This window comes from Rhinatrema bivittatum, chromosome 14, assembly GCF_901001135.1.
Source record: "Rhinatrema bivittatum chromosome 14, aRhiBiv1.1, whole genome shotgun sequence".
In the NCBI taxonomy this organism is placed as follows: Eukaryota; Metazoa; Chordata; class Amphibia; order Gymnophiona; family Rhinatrematidae; genus Rhinatrema; species Rhinatrema bivittatum.
The window spans coordinates 46,582,986-46,599,563 of NC_042628.1; the positions used below are offsets into that span (position 1 = coordinate 46,582,986).

General features: G+C 48.3%; 1 protein-coding gene across 4 annotated transcripts in view; it reads left to right on the forward strand.

Moving 5' to 3' along the window:
* The window catches only part of C14H16orf96 (chromosome 14 C16orf96 homolog), a 147,634-nt gene that overhangs the window by 51,015 nt on the left and 80,041 nt on the right, over positions 1-16,578 (forward strand). For 3 of the 4 annotated variants that reach the window (XM_029576458.1, XM_029576460.1, XM_029576461.1), the window contains exon 2: positions 280-384. The exons of the other annotated variant lie outside the window; for it this stretch is intronic. In XM_029576458.1, the coding sequence (XP_029432318.1) occupies positions 280-384 (105 nt within the window). The remainder of the gene's footprint in view (positions 1-279; positions 385-16,578) is intronic. 4 annotated transcript variants of the gene reach the window in all.

The following is a 16,578-nucleotide window of genomic DNA, read 5'->3' on the forward strand; positions in this document are numbered from 1 at the left end:
AACTATCTTCCTCTCTCTCCCCCTTTACTGGCTCTTCTCTGTGCCCTTCTCTTCCTTAGTTCAGTCTTCCACTTTCCCCTTCACACATCCTCCAGCCTCCGTTTCACCTGTTCCTGTTTATATTCACCTGTTCTTCCAACTTCTGTTGCTGCATGCCCACACCTCTGTCTGCTCTGCGCGCGTCTCTTGCTCCTTCCCTTCCCACCCCTCCAGCTCTCCCTCTCCTTTTGCCAGTTTCTGATGTAGCCTGCCTCTCACTGCTTTTCTTCCCTTCCCCAGGCCATGACGTCGTTGCAGGAGATGCTCACCATATTCAACTGCCTGAAACAGACCACCCATAACATCGAAGCAGAGCTGGGCCTACAGAAAGACGCCATCGGAAAAGTAAGGCACCCCCTTGGAAGATTTCAGCTTTAACGGGGCAATCTCTGGCTCCTCCCACACAGTTCACTTCTGACCTTCTTACCTCTACCACTCCTCATGTGCTCAGGAAATCCACTCTCTCTTTTTTGGACAGAATAATAGAACTTAACAAAAGGGAGCATGCTGTGAGCATTATTAATCATTGACTCACTTGAAAATTGCTATAGAAAGCCCTACAGATGTCATGAGTTAAGGGACAGCAAATTCCATGATGGCAGTGTGTGTATATTCTGCATTAAATACAAGGAGATAAACTGGAAGTTTGTAATTTAAACTAACATAAAAAGGTTTATTAAGATAGGATCAGGGCATTTCTTAGCACAGGGTATTGGAATCCCAATTCTGCCTAAAATGCAAAAACTGAATCAGGCATCTGGGTTCTTTGTTTTAAACAGTATAGAGCCCTAGCAAGTTTCTGGTCTGAAGTGGTTAGTTATTGTAAACCAGGTCGCTGGCGACACTGTTCCAGACTCGCCTTGGGGAATAACTGCAAACATAGTAGTACAGAATCAGAATAATAGATTTGTAGCACAGGCTCTTTTGATCTATGGAAAATGAAAATGATTGAGATAATGGAGCTTCCAGCACCACTTCCTGTTCAGGTAAAGGCACAGTCTTTAACATATGCCAAGTTTGACTGAGTATTTTGCAATGGGCGTTAAAAATGTAATTTATATAGAAGTTTCAGTCAGAACCAAAGGAGCCTAATTCCCAGGACGCATGTGTGCATGTCTTTCGCCCGCCGATCGCACCGAAGCCCCACGTGGCCGACGTAGACCCGCCGGGGTCAGGGGCCCACCTGATCGCTGCCACTGCCGCTCGAGCACCCGACCAAGCCGGAAGTGACGCCGCTCGGCCGAGACCGCCCTCCCCGAGAAGACCGGGCCCTTTAAAATGTCGGTCTGAGGCGTCCCACAGCCTTTCGCCTGCCGATCGCACCGAAGCCCCACATGTCCGACGTAGACCCTCCGGGGTCAGGGGCCCACCTGATCGCTGCCGCTGCCGCTCGAGCACCCGACCAAGCCGGAAGTGACGCCGCTCGGCCGAGACCGCCCTCCCCGAGAAGACTGGGCCCTTTAAAAGGTCAGCCCTAGGCGCCCCGCGCACCAAGGAGCGCGACCTAAGGGGCCTGCCCCTTAGTGCGCCCCTTGGTGAGCTCCTCTCCGATCTCCGACCTCTCCAATCTCACCGAATCCAGCACCGACAGCCCAGATGACTCGGCAACAAGACTACTCGCTTCACGAACTGTAACTATTATCAGTGCTCTCTGCAACCTCTCTCTATTTGCTCTCTAATATTACGAACGTCCATTGCTTCTACTGACCCCCCCCTATACTATTCATTTGTACCCTCCTGTACGTCCATTGCTACCATACTAGAATTTCTACTTTTACTGCATTGTATTGTATCCACAGCAGTGCCAGTGTATCCCTACCTTGTCACTATCCACCCCTGCCCTGAGACAACCTTCTCGGCCTACCCTCCCCATCACCACCATCTGCCCCCATGGCCTCTTACCCTATCCCTCGTATACATTTTCCCCTCTCCAGACTTTCCCCCTCTTACGCCCTCCATCCCCCCCCCTCCGCAAATCCCTTATCCCTATCCTCACCTCTCCTCTGACACAACTCCTAGGCCTCACCACCCTCTCCATCATATTCTTTAACTCGCAGTCACTATCCAAAAAACCCCCCATCCTCAATGACCTCCTTACCGACTGCAAGCCTGACATCTGTGCAGTTACAGAGACTTGGTTCAAAGACTCAGATATTGTCCTCATCAACCAACTCCCCTCTTCCTCCTATGACATCTTCCCTCTCCACAGACCCAAAAAAAGAGGAGGAGGCCTTTTGTTGGCATCTAAGAAATGTCTAAACCTCAAACCTATCCGCATAGCCACCCTGCCCAAGCTAGAGATAGGCCTCTTCAGGTCTGCTGCCCTGCAAATCTGTCTTGTATATGCTCCCCCCACCTACCTAGAGTCCAACCCCTCACTCCTAATCAAATTCATCGTTGATTGGATAAAACCCGACATCCCCTCCATTATCCTTGGAGACTTTAATCTCCACGTAGACTCCCTTCCACGATCCACATCATGTGAAACTCTCCTACAATCCCTCCACGCATTAGGATTCCGGCAAATCATAGCTTCTCCCACCCACAAAGCCGGACATACATTGGACCTGATGTTCATCAACTCTAACCTCCTCTCCACCAACCAACCCATATCCACCCCTGTTCCCTGGTCTGACCATCACCTTATAGAATGCCTACTTTCCACCAACATCTCTCCCCCAAGCAACAACACCAATAGCACTACTTTAATATTCAGAAAACCCTGCCCTAGCATCGAACTAGCAAACGCACTCTCCACTTCCTTATCCAATCTAATTTGCTCAGATCCCGACACAGCACTAGCAACCTGGAACAACTTTATAGGAGACATCGCCAATAGACTCTGTCCAGTCACCAAACGAGTCATAAGTGCCACCTTGAAACCCACTAAGCCATGGTACACACCTGAACTTAAAACCCTAAAAAACACTCTCAGGCAAAAGGAGAGACAATGGCGTAAGGACCCTACCTCGCAAAACTCCTCCATCTATAAAACAGCACTACACAACTACAGACTCTCTACCCTAAAACACAAACGCGACTTCTACGCTAAAAAAATCCATGACTACAGATACAACCCCAAAGTGCTCTTTTCCTACGTCTCAAGCCTCACAACCCCTATCTCCCCAACCATACGAGACTCTGACGCATCCTCTAAATGTGAAGAATTAGCCAAATACTTCCACAGTAAAATCGCAACTCTCCTATTAAGATTCCCCTCCGCTACTAACAGTTCCCCCCACTCCATGCCCATCCTCCCCACACCCTCCCAACCCTCTATGACCACCCTCGACTCAACCTCCACCAAAGAAGTTGAGAACATCCTCAAAAAACTCAAACCTTCCTCCCATCCTGAAGACACTATTCCATCCAAAGCCCTACTAGCCATCCCTAACGCCATAGTCAGAGCTATAGCAGATATCATCAACTGCTCACTCGCTCATGGATCGGTCCCAGACTCGCTCAAACACGCAGTAGTCAAACCCCTCCTTAAGAAACCTTCTCTAGACCCAAAAGACCCTTCCAACTTCCGCCCCATCTCTAACCTCCCGTTCATTGCCAAGCTACTCGAAAGAGTTGTTAACTCACAACTCATGGACTATCTCGAAAATCATATGATTCTCCATCCCTCTCAATTTGGTTTCCAAAAACATTTCAATACCGAATCTCTACTCCTCTCCCTATCCGACCACCTCCTCAGAGGCATGGGCCAAGGCCACAGTTACCTCCTTGCCCTCCTCGATATATCAGCAGCTTTTGACACCATCAGCCACCAGCACCTACTGTCACGCCTCGAAAGTATCTCAGGCCTTGCCCTTGCCTGGTTCACATCCTTCCTCTCAAACAGAAAGTTCTCTGTTAAAATTGGTAACTCCTCATCTGCCCCACAGCCCATACAGCAAGGAGTCCCTCAAGGCTCATCACTTTCTCCCACCCTCTTCAACGTCTACATCACCCCACTCTGCCAACTCCTCTCTGATCTCAAACTCAAGTTCTTTCTCTACGCTGATGATGTTCAGATCATCATCCCTATTCACAATTCTATCTCCGATGCCCTAGAACACTGAGAAAACTGCCTTACAGCTATCAACTCCCTGCTCACTGACCTCCATCTTGCCCTTAACACAAACAAAACAGAACTCCTACTTATCTCCACCCAGTCCTCCCCTCCCCTCTCACTGACTAACAACCCTAAGCTCGAACTTCTATCAAAGCAACCTTTTGTAAAGGACCTCGGAGTACTCATCGACCACCAACTAAGCATGAAGAACTACGTCAACTCTATACTTAAAGCTGGCTTCTTCAAACTTAACGTACTCAAAAAACTCAGACCCCTCCTTCACACTCAAGATTTCCGTACAGTGATCCAGGCCACCATTTCGTCCAAATTGGACTACTGTAATGCTCTCCTCCTAGGGCTCCCACACTCCACTATTAAACCATTACAAATGTTGCAAAATGCCACAGCAAGACTCATTGCAAATTCCCATAAACATGAACACGTTACTCCCATCCTCAGAGACCTCCACTGGCTCCCCATACCCTCCCGCATACACTACAAAACTCTAACCATAATACATAAAACCATTCACACCCACAACTCCAAATGGTTAGACCTTCCCTTCACTGCTCCCCAGTCCACTTGACCTACCAGAACTACCAACAAAGGCACCCTCCTCGTGCCCTCACTTAAAATAGCCCATCTCTCCTCTGCACGTGACCGTGCCCTCTCGATCGCAGGTCCCTCTCTCTGGAATACCCTACCGCCCAACCTCCGCCTGGAACCATGTGCGATCAAATTCAAAAAGAAATTAAAAACTTTCTTATTTAAACAAGCTTACCCAGAATAGACAGCCCACAAACATGTCAAATTATGCATCACCACATGGTGCTTCAGCGTTCCTCACATTGAGGACCCAGTTGTTTAGTTAATCTCTTGTTAATCTCTTCTTCTTAGCTGCCTCTTGTTACCCCTCTCCCAGTTTGCCTTTCCCTGTTATAATGTAATTCCAAACTTGATTCGTTCTATGTAAACCGGTATGATGTCCACAACTAATACCGGTATATAAAAAGTTTAAATAAAATAAATGTCTGCAGTACATGCATATACATGGATCCAAAACCCTGCTACCCCTCTGCGTCCTCACGTCTCCTCTGCAAGACCTGACAACTTGGTGTGGATAGGACCCCCCCAATCAAAAATGTTATTAGGGACACACACACCACACATACATCCTTTTCTTTTTCTTTCCAAAAGTAGCCTACAAGCATGGGCTGTTCCTTTTGGATCTCCTCTTGCTCTGTTCATCATTCTCAGTTGTCTGAACTTGGAGACCCTTTTAAAGCAATGCACGGCTTTTTTGAAATGCAGTTTATGTTCATATGCTTTGCTTTAATTTAATTTTATTTTTTTTTTTGCAATCATTTTGTAGGGTTTTTTGCTTCAGTTTTTTTCTGGCACCATATTTTGTCAGTTTTTCTTTCATTTCCACATAAAGCATAAAGCATTTTAAATTTTCTTATACAATAGCAGCTGTCAGCAGATATGGACTGTTACATGTGCCGGCTGTGGCTACCGGCAGCCGGTCCCCCTCAGCTCTTTCGCCGACACCGGGAACTCTGCCGGGACCCGCACGGCCGCAGGGAGACATCCCCGCTGCGTGCGCCAGGTCCCAGCTGCTTGCGTGGCTTCCGCCACCAGACCTGCACCACCTCCTGTGGCGGGGGAGACGACTGCCGACCTCCTCTTCGTGGCACAGGGCCGCGGACCAACGCCTCCGGGCAGCCCTCTCTGGCCAGGCCTTCCTAGGCACAAGGCCGCACCTCCTGCAGATTCTTAAAGGGGGCCCAGCCTCATTAATTACAGTCCAGCCCATGGATGACGTCTGGAGCCTGGGGCTATTTCAAGGGGGCCTCCTCTTCCGGTTCCCCGACTTGGCAACGAGTCTGCTTTGCTTCTGTGAAGTCCTTCTGCTTTGGTGGTGTCCTGAATCCTGAGTCCTGCGCCTGTCCCTGTCTCTAGAGTCCGTTCCTGCCTCCAGAGTCCTGTTCCTGCCTTCCGCGCCTTCTTCCTGCTCCAGTTCCCATCCTTGGTCTCCTTCGGACAGATTTCTTGGCTTCGACCTTGGACTGACTCTTGGCGACTCCCTGGCTTCTGACTCTGGACTGGCTCTCAGCGACTCTTTGGCTTCTGACCTCAAATTGGCTATTGGTGACCCTTGGGCTTCTGATCTAGGACTGATCTTGGGCGACTTTGCTGACGCTTACCACTCTCTTCGCAGGGGCCCACTTAAGACCAGCCGGCCCTCGAACTCAAGGGCTCAACCTGCGGGGAATGGGTTGGTATTGGCGAAGCTCCAGCCGGCCCTCTGCGCCAGTACGGCCTCGCCTTCCTATGGTGGGGACCTGTATGGGTTCGCCCTCTCAGGTTGTGCCAACCTCACCTCGGACAAGGGGTCCACACTCTCATCCGTCAGCATAACAGTTTGCCAAGTCCATGGACCCGGCGGAGGTCTCAGTACTTCAGGTCACTCCTGGCCTGGCACAGCGCATCCTAGAACAGCAGAAATTCTTGGAGACCCTGTCAGTAGAACTTGATCACCTGACCACTCGCTTGGATGCCGCTTCGTTGTCCGCCAAGTTAAGTCCCTCTACAGTGCCATTGCCCGTACCTCCTCAGTTTTCTGGAGATCCTCGTATGTGCAGGTTTTTTTTAATTTGTGCAGTATGCATTTTTTTCTTCAACCTGTCTACTTTCCAGATGTGGTTACCAAGACCACTTATATCCTCTCTTTGTTAGATGGGAAAGCCTTAGCTTGGGCGTCGCCCCTATGGGAAAGGGCCAGTCCTATTCTATGCAACCTGCCTGGGTTCTTAAACCTGTTCCGGTCAGTCTTCGACGATCCGGGTCGAAGGGCCATATCCAGCAAGGGCCATAACCTCCAGCAGGTTCAAGCACCTTGTTTGAACTATGGTCGTGGAAGTTTCAAAACCCTCCGCCTCTGAGCTCCAATGGGACTTTAAGTGCCTCCAGGCCATCTTTTTCGCGGGTCTTAGCCCAAGAATCAAGGATTGAACTTGCCGCTCGGGAATTACCCGAAACCCTTAATTGATCTCAAGGGACACATTGACCGTCATCTGTGAGAACACTCTGCAGAGGTTGAAACAGCCCGGGGAACCAAGCCTTGGCACAATTTGGACCCACCGCACGTCTTCTTCTAAACCTGACAAACATCCCATGCTATGCCAACGTGTCCGGCCGGTCCGGGAGACTTCCAGGTCAAGGTTCTGCAGGAGACTTCTCCTAGGCTTGACCTCACCCGCTCCTCCAGTGACTCTGCTCGTCGCCATCAAGTAAACAACCAGGGAATTTCATACCCTGGCCCTTGTGGATTCTGGGGCCGGGGGCAACTTTATCCTGAGGCAGCTGGTAGAACACCTCTGAAACCCACTGTCCGCTCTCCAGTCTCTCTTCCTCCTCTTCTCCATACAGGGAGAACCTCTACCTGGGAGAGTTGCGTTTTCCACGACTCCTATTCAGTTCCGCACTGGATCACTCCATGTCGAAACCCTACCCTTTTTTCGTTCTTAGACAAAGCCATACACCAGTGGTCCTTAGTCTGCCATGGCTTCAGCAGCACTCCCCACAATTTGATTGGGCCAGTCTACAAACTCTCTCGCTCGGAGCCCTTCTTGCCATCACAAGTGCCTGATTCCATCATGCCCATACAGTGTTTTTCCACTATGGTATCCTGCCGGATCATACTCCGCATACTCCTCATTTGCGGATGTCTTCTCAAAAAGGGCTGCGGATGTTCTGCCTCCTCATGCTCCTACGACTGCAACGATTTATTTATTTATTTAAAAATATTTCTATACCGTCTTTTCAAACTAGTTTGATCAAGACGGTTTACAAATTTCGATTATATAGAGCCATTAACCAAGAAAAAACAAAATAAAAATAAAATAAAATAAAACACCAAATTTAAAAAAGTATAGATAAGAAATAGAAAGAATAAAAATACATTATATTGTCATAATCCCTACTCATAAAATAAATATAACTAATTTTTTAACAAAAATAGTCAAAGATAGAAAGGAAATAATAAATCTAAAATATAACTCATATAACCATATTCCTTCAAAATGTGTAATTGAATAGTAGATTGCTATAAAAAAAAAAAAATTTGTTACCCCTAATTCGGAACTCCCCGGGGCCGGTTTATCCGTTGTCCGTCTCAGAAACCCTAGCCATGTCTGAATATATTAGGAGAACCTGGCAAAAGGCTTCATCCAGCCCTCTAAGTCACCCGCCGGTGCAGGGTTTTTTTGTGGGCAAGAAAGACGGTTCCCTCCGCCCATGTATCGACTATTGTGGTCTAAATGACATCACCATCAAAGATCGCTACCCGCTGCCTCTGATTTCTGAACTTTTGATAGGCTCCAAGGGGCAAAGATAGTTACTAAGTTGGACCTCAGGGGAGCTTACAATTTAGTTTGCATCCGTCAAGGTGACGAATGGAAAACAGCATTTAATACACATGATGGACACTTTGAGTACTTGGTCATTGCCATTTGGCCTCTGTAACGCCCCAGCAGTGTTTCAAAAACATGATGAATGAGGTCTTTAGGGATATGCTGTACGAACTGTGTCATAGTCTATGTACCTGACATCTTGGTGTTTTCTCACGATCTTCCAACCCACCGCCAAGATGTCAGCCAATTTCTTCAACGACTGTGGGAGAATCAACTTATACGCCAAATTGGAGAAATGCTGTTTGAAAAAGGGACCGTCCCAATTCCTTGGATATATAGTTTCCAGTCAAGGTTTTCAATGGACCCCCAGAAGATTATGAGCATCCAAAACTGGCCTCAACCAGTCTCAAGGTCTCAAGGCCTTACGGAGGTTCCCCAGCTTCACGAACTACTATATGTCATTTATTCCACATTACTCAACCTTGACTTCCCCATTTACTGCCATGACACGCAAAGGGGGCCAACCCTTCTCAATGGTCTCCAAAGCTATGACCGCCTTTCAGGACAAAGAGGTCTTTCTTCAAGAACCATGCCTTCGCACCCAGACCCACGGCGTTCCTTCATTGTCGAGTTGGATGCTTCTTGATGTCGGAGATGGGGCCGTACTTAGTCAGTACTTGACAAAATCAACACATTACATCCCTGCTCCTTCTTCTCTCGACGCTTTACTCTGGCTGAACGCAACTACGCAAATGGAAACAAGGAACTACTGGCTATAAAATTAGCTTTTGAAGAAATTGCGCCCCTGGCTAGAAGGGGCTCAGCATCAAATAACTGCGTATACCAATCATAGAAACTTAGAATATCTCCATCACGCCCAATGGCTAAACCACCGTCAGGCCAGTGGTCACTGTTTTTTACGCAATTTAATTTTGTGTTGCGATACCGTCCGGGTGACAAGAGTACTTGAGCTGATGCCCTCTCTTGCTCTTTCGTCCTGGAGGACATACCAGAGGCTCCCCGGCATATCATCGACCCAGCTAGAGTATTGCTTTCCCACCACCATGCCCGTACCCCCAGGGAAAACTGTGGTTCCCACGACAGCTCCGGCAAAAAACTACTCCGATGGGCGCATGATTTGTTGACGGCAGGGCCATCCTGGTCAAGCTCGAACGCTTTCTACCCTGCTGAGGTATTATTGGTGTCCCAAAAAAGACTCACGGGCATATGTGGAAGCCTGTCCTACGTGCGCCCGGCCCGAGCCCCCATTGGCCATCCTTGGGGTCTTTTGCAACCACTTCTTGTGCCGGATGAGCCGTGGACCCATATAAGCACAGAGTTCATTGTGGACCTCCCCCTCTCGGGCGGCAACAACACAATTTGGGTCACAGTAGACCACTTCTCAAAGATGGCACACTTCGTGGCATTTCCGGGTCTGCCATCTACCCCCGAGTTAGCCAACTTGTTCATCCGGCATATCTTCAGGCTTCACGGACTGCCTAAACACATATTGTCTAACCGTGGAGTCCATTTACAGCTCGGTTTGGAAATCCCTCTGCCGGAAGTTCGACATTTCCTTAGACCTGACTTCCGCGTATCATCTCCAGGCTAATGGTCAGAACAGAAGAACCAATAGGACACTCAAGAGTTCCTTCGATCTTATGTGAACTCGCGGCAGAGCAACTGGGCTGACCTCCTCTCTTGGGCAGAGTTTGCATTGAATTCGCACCTATCCGCCTCTTCAAGATCCTCGCCCTTCCAGATGGTCTATGGACACCAACCACTGCCTCCTCTACCACTTCCATTAGCGGTTCCATTACCCGCAGCCCAGGTGACTGCTTGGGAGTTACACCAGTTATGGAACCACACCAAACAACTGCTTCAAAAGGCCGCTCAAACCTCCAAAAGGTTTTATGACGCCCATCACCGTGAAGCGCTGCGCTTCAAACCAGGGGACATGGTCTGGTTAAGTACCTGCTTCATACGACTCAAGCTACCATCGGTCCGTTTCGCACCCAGATACATTGGACCTTTTCCAGTTCTTCGCCAGCTGGGCCCGGTCACATACAGCCTTCGCTTGACCTTTGGTCCTATCCGTCTTCTCCTGAAAGCCACCGGAACCTCAGGCCATATCTTCTGAAGCGGATGTCACATACCAGGTTCAGGATGTGCTGGATGTCAGGAAACGGGGAAAGAGATGGGAGTACTTGCTAGCATGGGAGGGCTTTGGCCCGGAGGAAAATAGTTGGGAGCCTATTGCCAGTATTTTGGACAAGGACCTTCTCGCTCAGTTCCACAGGGCCCATCCTTCCAAACCGAAATCCCCGGGGAGGCGCCCTAAAAAGGGGGGTACTGTTACGTGTGCTGGCCGCGGCTACCGGCGGCCGGTCCCCCTCACCTCTTTTGCCAATGCCGGGAACTCCACTGGGACCTATGCGGCCGCAGGTAGACATCCCACTGCGCGCGCCAGGTCCCAGCTGCTTTCGCGGCTTCCGCGGCGGGGGAGACGACCGCTGACCTCCTCTTCATGGCACAGGGCCACGGACCAACGCCTCCGGCAGCCCTCTCCAGGCCAGGCCCTCCCTAGGCATGAGGCTGCGTCTCCTGCAGATTCTTAAAGAGGCCAGCCTCATTAATTACAGTCCAGCCCATGGATGACGTCTGGAGCCTGGGGCTATTTCAAGGGGCCTCCTCTTCCGGTTCCCTGACTTGGCAACGAGTCTGCTTTGCTTCTGTGAAGTTCTTCTGCTTCGGTGGTGTCCTGAATCCTGAGTCCTGTGCCTGTCCCTGTCTCCCGAGTCCGTTCCTGCCTCCAGAGTCCTGTTCCTGCCTTCCGCGCCTTCTTCCTGCTCCAGTTCCCATCCTTGGTCTCCTTCGGACAGATTTCTTGGCTTCGACCTTGGATTGGCTCTCGGTGACCCTCTGGCTTCTGACTCTGGACTGGCTCTCGGCGACTCTTTGGCTTTTGACCTCGGACTGGCTATCGACGACCCTTGGGCTTCTGACCTAGGACTGATCCTGGACGACTCCACTGACACTTACCACTCTCTTCGCAGGAGCCCACCTAAGATCAACCGGACCCCGAACCCAAGGGCTAAACCTGCATGGAACGGGGTTGGTATTGGTGAAGCTCCAGCCAGCCCTCTGCGCCAGTCTGGCCTCGCCTTCTGACGGTGGGGACCTGCAGGGTTTCGCCCTCTCAGGTTGTGCCAACCTCACCTCGGACAAGGGGTCCACACTCTCAGCCATCAGCATAACACGGACCTCTTGATCCACTTTGTCTGCAGCGTTGCTCTGCCTGATGTGTCACCCCCGGCCTTGCTCCATCTTCAGTTCTCCCTTGTTTGCCTTTACTACCATCTTTTGTGTATGGCTTCAGCATGAATTCTGCTTTGATTGCTGCCAGGAGAGGGATAGGGAGTGGAGGGGAGGCTGGGACCCCTCATAATATCCTGCCGGATTTCCATGTGGGAGATCCTGCACTCAAAGTGTGACTCCCCTCTCTGTGCCTGTTCCGGTGCTGCTGACTCAGCTCCATCAGCACCTGCAGTAGCAGTGTGGGGTATGGCTCAGCCTTAGCAGAGTCCCTGCCGCAGAGGGGTAAGGGAACAGAGTTACACAAATCTTCATCCTGACAGATGACAAGCCTAGAGAAAATTGAGTCAAACTCAGTCTCGCCCTCTCCTGTCCATCTCAGCCTTCTTGCCATTCTTCTGCCCTCCTGCCTCCCACACTACCAGTGCAATCAGCCTCACTCTTCACATCACCACTGCTGCTGCTGCCGCCAGTGGCCAGTCTTCTCCCACCCCACCTTGCTGATCTGATCCCATTGGAGCCATTTTATTTATTTATTTATTTTGGGTTTTTATATACCGGCATTCGGGAACGCAGTCCCATCATGCTGGTTCACATAGAACAGGGGTGCATCATAAACATAAACTAAAAACAGTGGTGCGGAAAATGCAGTTACATATACAGGAGATTGGAACTTGGCAGAGAAAGAAGAGAAAGGACAGGTTATTAATTCAAACATGTAAACAATAATGGAGATGGTTAATCATGGTGTAATTGGAGATAAGGATTGGCGAGGATGAGATATATTAGTTTGAGTCCGGGAATGCTTGTTGGCGCCATGTGGCGCCAACTCCCTGGTATGGCAAGAACAACGCGGAGCTGCTGGTGTGGTGCGGCTCAGCCTTTTGGTTTTCTTTTTCATATATTTTTATTGAACTCACAGGAAATTTTTTATTGCCATTTCCATTTAGTCAACTTAACATTAGCTTCTCTGGAGGGGGCACTATTCCTGTGTTGTACAACATATTTTATCTCATGACACAACAAAACAAGTAGCAATTGCAGCACCTGGGATACAGAATCATCTACGGAACGCGAGATTTCCTGAAACTTTCTGAGTTTATTATATTTTATTGCTGCAACACATGAGGCTCATTCTTGAAGGAGCGAGCTACAAAAGGAAGGATGTATGAGGAGGCAAGAAAGCAGCGGGGAAGAGCCAAGATTAGGAAGGAAGCAAGGAGCAAAGAGAAGGAAGTGGCTGGGGAGGAAATGGGCTGAAACGAGGAAAAAGGGGAGGTGGAACTGGATGTAGAGGGAGGTGATGAGATAAGAGGGGAGTGGCAGATTGGGTTGAGAAGTGAGAGGGAGGAGAAGGAGAGGCAGCGAAGGGAAAGAAAGGGATTATCAAGCTGGGGAGAAGGAAGGGATGGAAGGAGAGGAGTAGTGGGAGGCAGACATGAAGAAGCACTTGAAAAGAAATAATGGGCATTAACATATGGCTCAGGCCATAGCACTGTCTGCTGTGCTGCAACAGACCCGGGCGTGAGTTTACACAGAATCACAGTTGATGATGCCAGACAAAGACCAGTTGGCCTATCCAGCCTGCCCAGTTATTCCTGCTCACATTGCAAGAATATATCCCCAGCTGCCAACCATTGTGCCTGAATGTAGGATATTATTTCTTATTAAGTCAGTTTTTGTTACCTTCCTCATTGATTCTCTACCAACCTGGGTAAATGAGCATAAAAGTTCCCATACATAATCCAACACCCAGCCCTCCCTCCTTTCTGTTCCCCTCCCCCACTGTATAACGCTATCTTGAGAGAATTAAAAAAAAAAAAAGTATAAATCTTGAGGGCGTGCTGAGAGCAGAAGATGATTTTGCTGGTGATTGAAGAGGATTTGTAAGTATTGCTTTGCTGGGAAATTTTATGACTTAAAGCTTGCAGGAGAAGAGTGATTGTGGAGTCAGTTTATATATTCTCTGTGTGTAATTTAAAAAAGAAAACTAGGTTAGTTTTCAGTGTATGTTTGCCTTAAATGAAAAAGCTAGGTTAATTTTTAGTGTATGCTTGACTTAAAGAGAAAACTAGATTAATTTTCAATGTCTTTTTTTTTTCCTGTTCCCACCCACCGGAAGGATGAAAGAAAAGAAATAGATGCCTGTAGTCTTAAAACAATCCTTTATTGCAGTGGAGACACAAGGGTAGCCCGACTCTGGCCGAGTTTCGCCGTTTCAAAACGGCTGCCTCAGGGGCTTACAATAATCTTCTTGAATTCATTAGTTATATATCGACTAAGAATATAATGTGATCATATAAAGAGCTGTATGATCTCCTATGTTGCGTCTTGAAGCATTCGCGATAGCAGAACTCCACTAGCAAAGGCAAACATGTTTGCCTTTGCTAGTGGAGTTCTGCTATCGCGAATGCTTCAAGACGCAACATAGGAGATCATACAGCTCTTTATATGATCACATTATATTCTTAGTCAATATATAACTAATGAATTCAAGATTATTGTAAGCCCCTGAGGCAGCCGTTTTGAAACGGCGAAACTCGGCCAGAGTCGGGCTACCCTTGTGTCTCCACTGCAATAAAGGATTGTTTTAAGACTACAGGCATCTATTTCTTTTCTTTCATCCTGACGGTTATTATAGATCGCCTTCCTTCGTGCTTTTTGGGTCCCACCCACCGGAAGCACATTCTTTAATTTATAGACTGTTATCCCATTTAAGAGGACAAGGGGCGGTTTTCACAACAGTCAGTCAGGCATTTAAATAAAATGAGTGCATAACCCCAGCCTGAATCTAGATTAACTGCTGTCCCTTTGCAGGTCATTGCCAAACTAACAGAAAATAGACCAAATAAATTTAAAGGACTTTATATTGGATTAAGCATCTCTACTCCCATAGCAATCTTAGGCCTAGATTCCAGAAACTGCAATATTTAATGCAACAGAGTCCAGACATCGCAGGGTTGTGGTCCTGTGATATTTTTCCCCTCCCCGACAAATATCGTGGCAGTACCCTGTATCGTTTTGTCTGATGGAAAAAGTCCACAAGACAAAACAATGCAGCAGAGACCATGGCGAAGCGCAACGGCGGCCTCCAACACATGGGACCTCCATTGCCTTTAAAAGGTCCTTGCGGCCCAACACAGCACCCCCTAAAAGAATCTAAAGTCACTGGGGGGGGGGCCTTAGTAGACCACCATCCCACCTCGGGGCCGCCAAACAAAGTGGCTCGCAAAAAAAAGTTAAAAAAAAATTAAAACAGTGGTGTGCGGCGACAGCCCCCATCCCTGGACAACCCACCTCCTGAAGTACTCACACCCAGCCTCCCAAACTGCGACCTCCCATTTCCATAAAAAAAAAATCTAGGCCAATAGGGCCCCTTGCTCAGCCTCCCCCCCCCCCCCCCGACCTCCAATTGTTGAAAAAAATAATTGGTGGCCTAGTGATCCCCCCTACCCTGGACTCTTCAGACTCTCCCATACACCTTAATACCTTAAGTTAGCCATTTTTGCAAAAGTAGAGGGTCTGGAGCCCCTACACAGGCAAGGCAGTGACAGCGCACCACCAAATGGCTCCCGAGAGCTTTATGAGAACAATGTCCAGTGATTCACACTTGTCAGAAACCCTTGATCTGTGTTAATTGTCCATCTGTGCCATTTACCATGATGCACTGCTGTAAACCGCACTGAGAGGAGATGTTCCCCGGGGGCATGTTTAGATTGGGTGGAGGGAGAAGAAAGAAAAGAATACCTGTAAATGATGCTTCCACATAAGAACATAAGAACATGCATATTTTTTCCAGCAAAAATCTACCTATGGAACAAAGCATGCATGTTGCCCCCGTGTTAAGTTTCAAAGTGAAAAGTCAAAATTGGTGCACAGCCCATGGGCAGGAGGAAGACGTGGTTTTTCTCTCAGTATGAACAGTTTGAAAATTGCCACCTGTGAGCATGACATTTGATCCCTTCAAAATTTTGTATACGGTGGTCCAAGAAATGGTGAAAAATAGGACTGTACGGCCCAGCAGGAGACAGGACCTCTGTTGTCTGGACGGTTCATGCTAAGCAACACGTTTAAATGATTTTTGTGTTGGTCCAATGAAAGGCATCACAGTCTAACTTTTTATCAGAACCAAAACTCTGCCCTAAGAGGCAGTAATTGTTAGCTTAAAGTTTGTAGTTAACTACAAGCTGTGCTGAAATTCTTTAATGCTATGCTACAGTATTGTATCACTAACTATTGTGTCTTATGTAGTAATATAAACACCCTTTGGATATGAGTTATTCATTCTGCAGTTCTTGACCATGTTCTGGTTCCTGGGGCTGCCAGTTGGCCTCTGCATCCTGTCCTGCTCCCCCCCCCCCTCCTCCTCACAAACCCTGCAAATGAGCTCTAATGATATTGATATTTCTATAGTTTAAAATAATAGCAATTATAGACAAATAAGAGTTAATATCTAATAGGGTTGTAGAAAACAGCAGTTATCCATTATCTACACTCTCCTTAGCGCATAAGACTAGACAGGGGTGTTATAAATAACTTGCTTACCCATGGATTGGCAAATCCTATTATGAGTTGGCCACTTGAGATATGGATCCCTGGTTGAGGAAGGGATCTGAACTAGGGCAGCAGCAGACAAAGTTAGAACTAGAACAAAGGGGCAGATCACACAAAGGACGCTGGATTTTCCTCTTAGGGACCTGTCAGAAGGACGGCTTCCCCTAAAGCCACCAACCAACCCTGTTCTTGTAT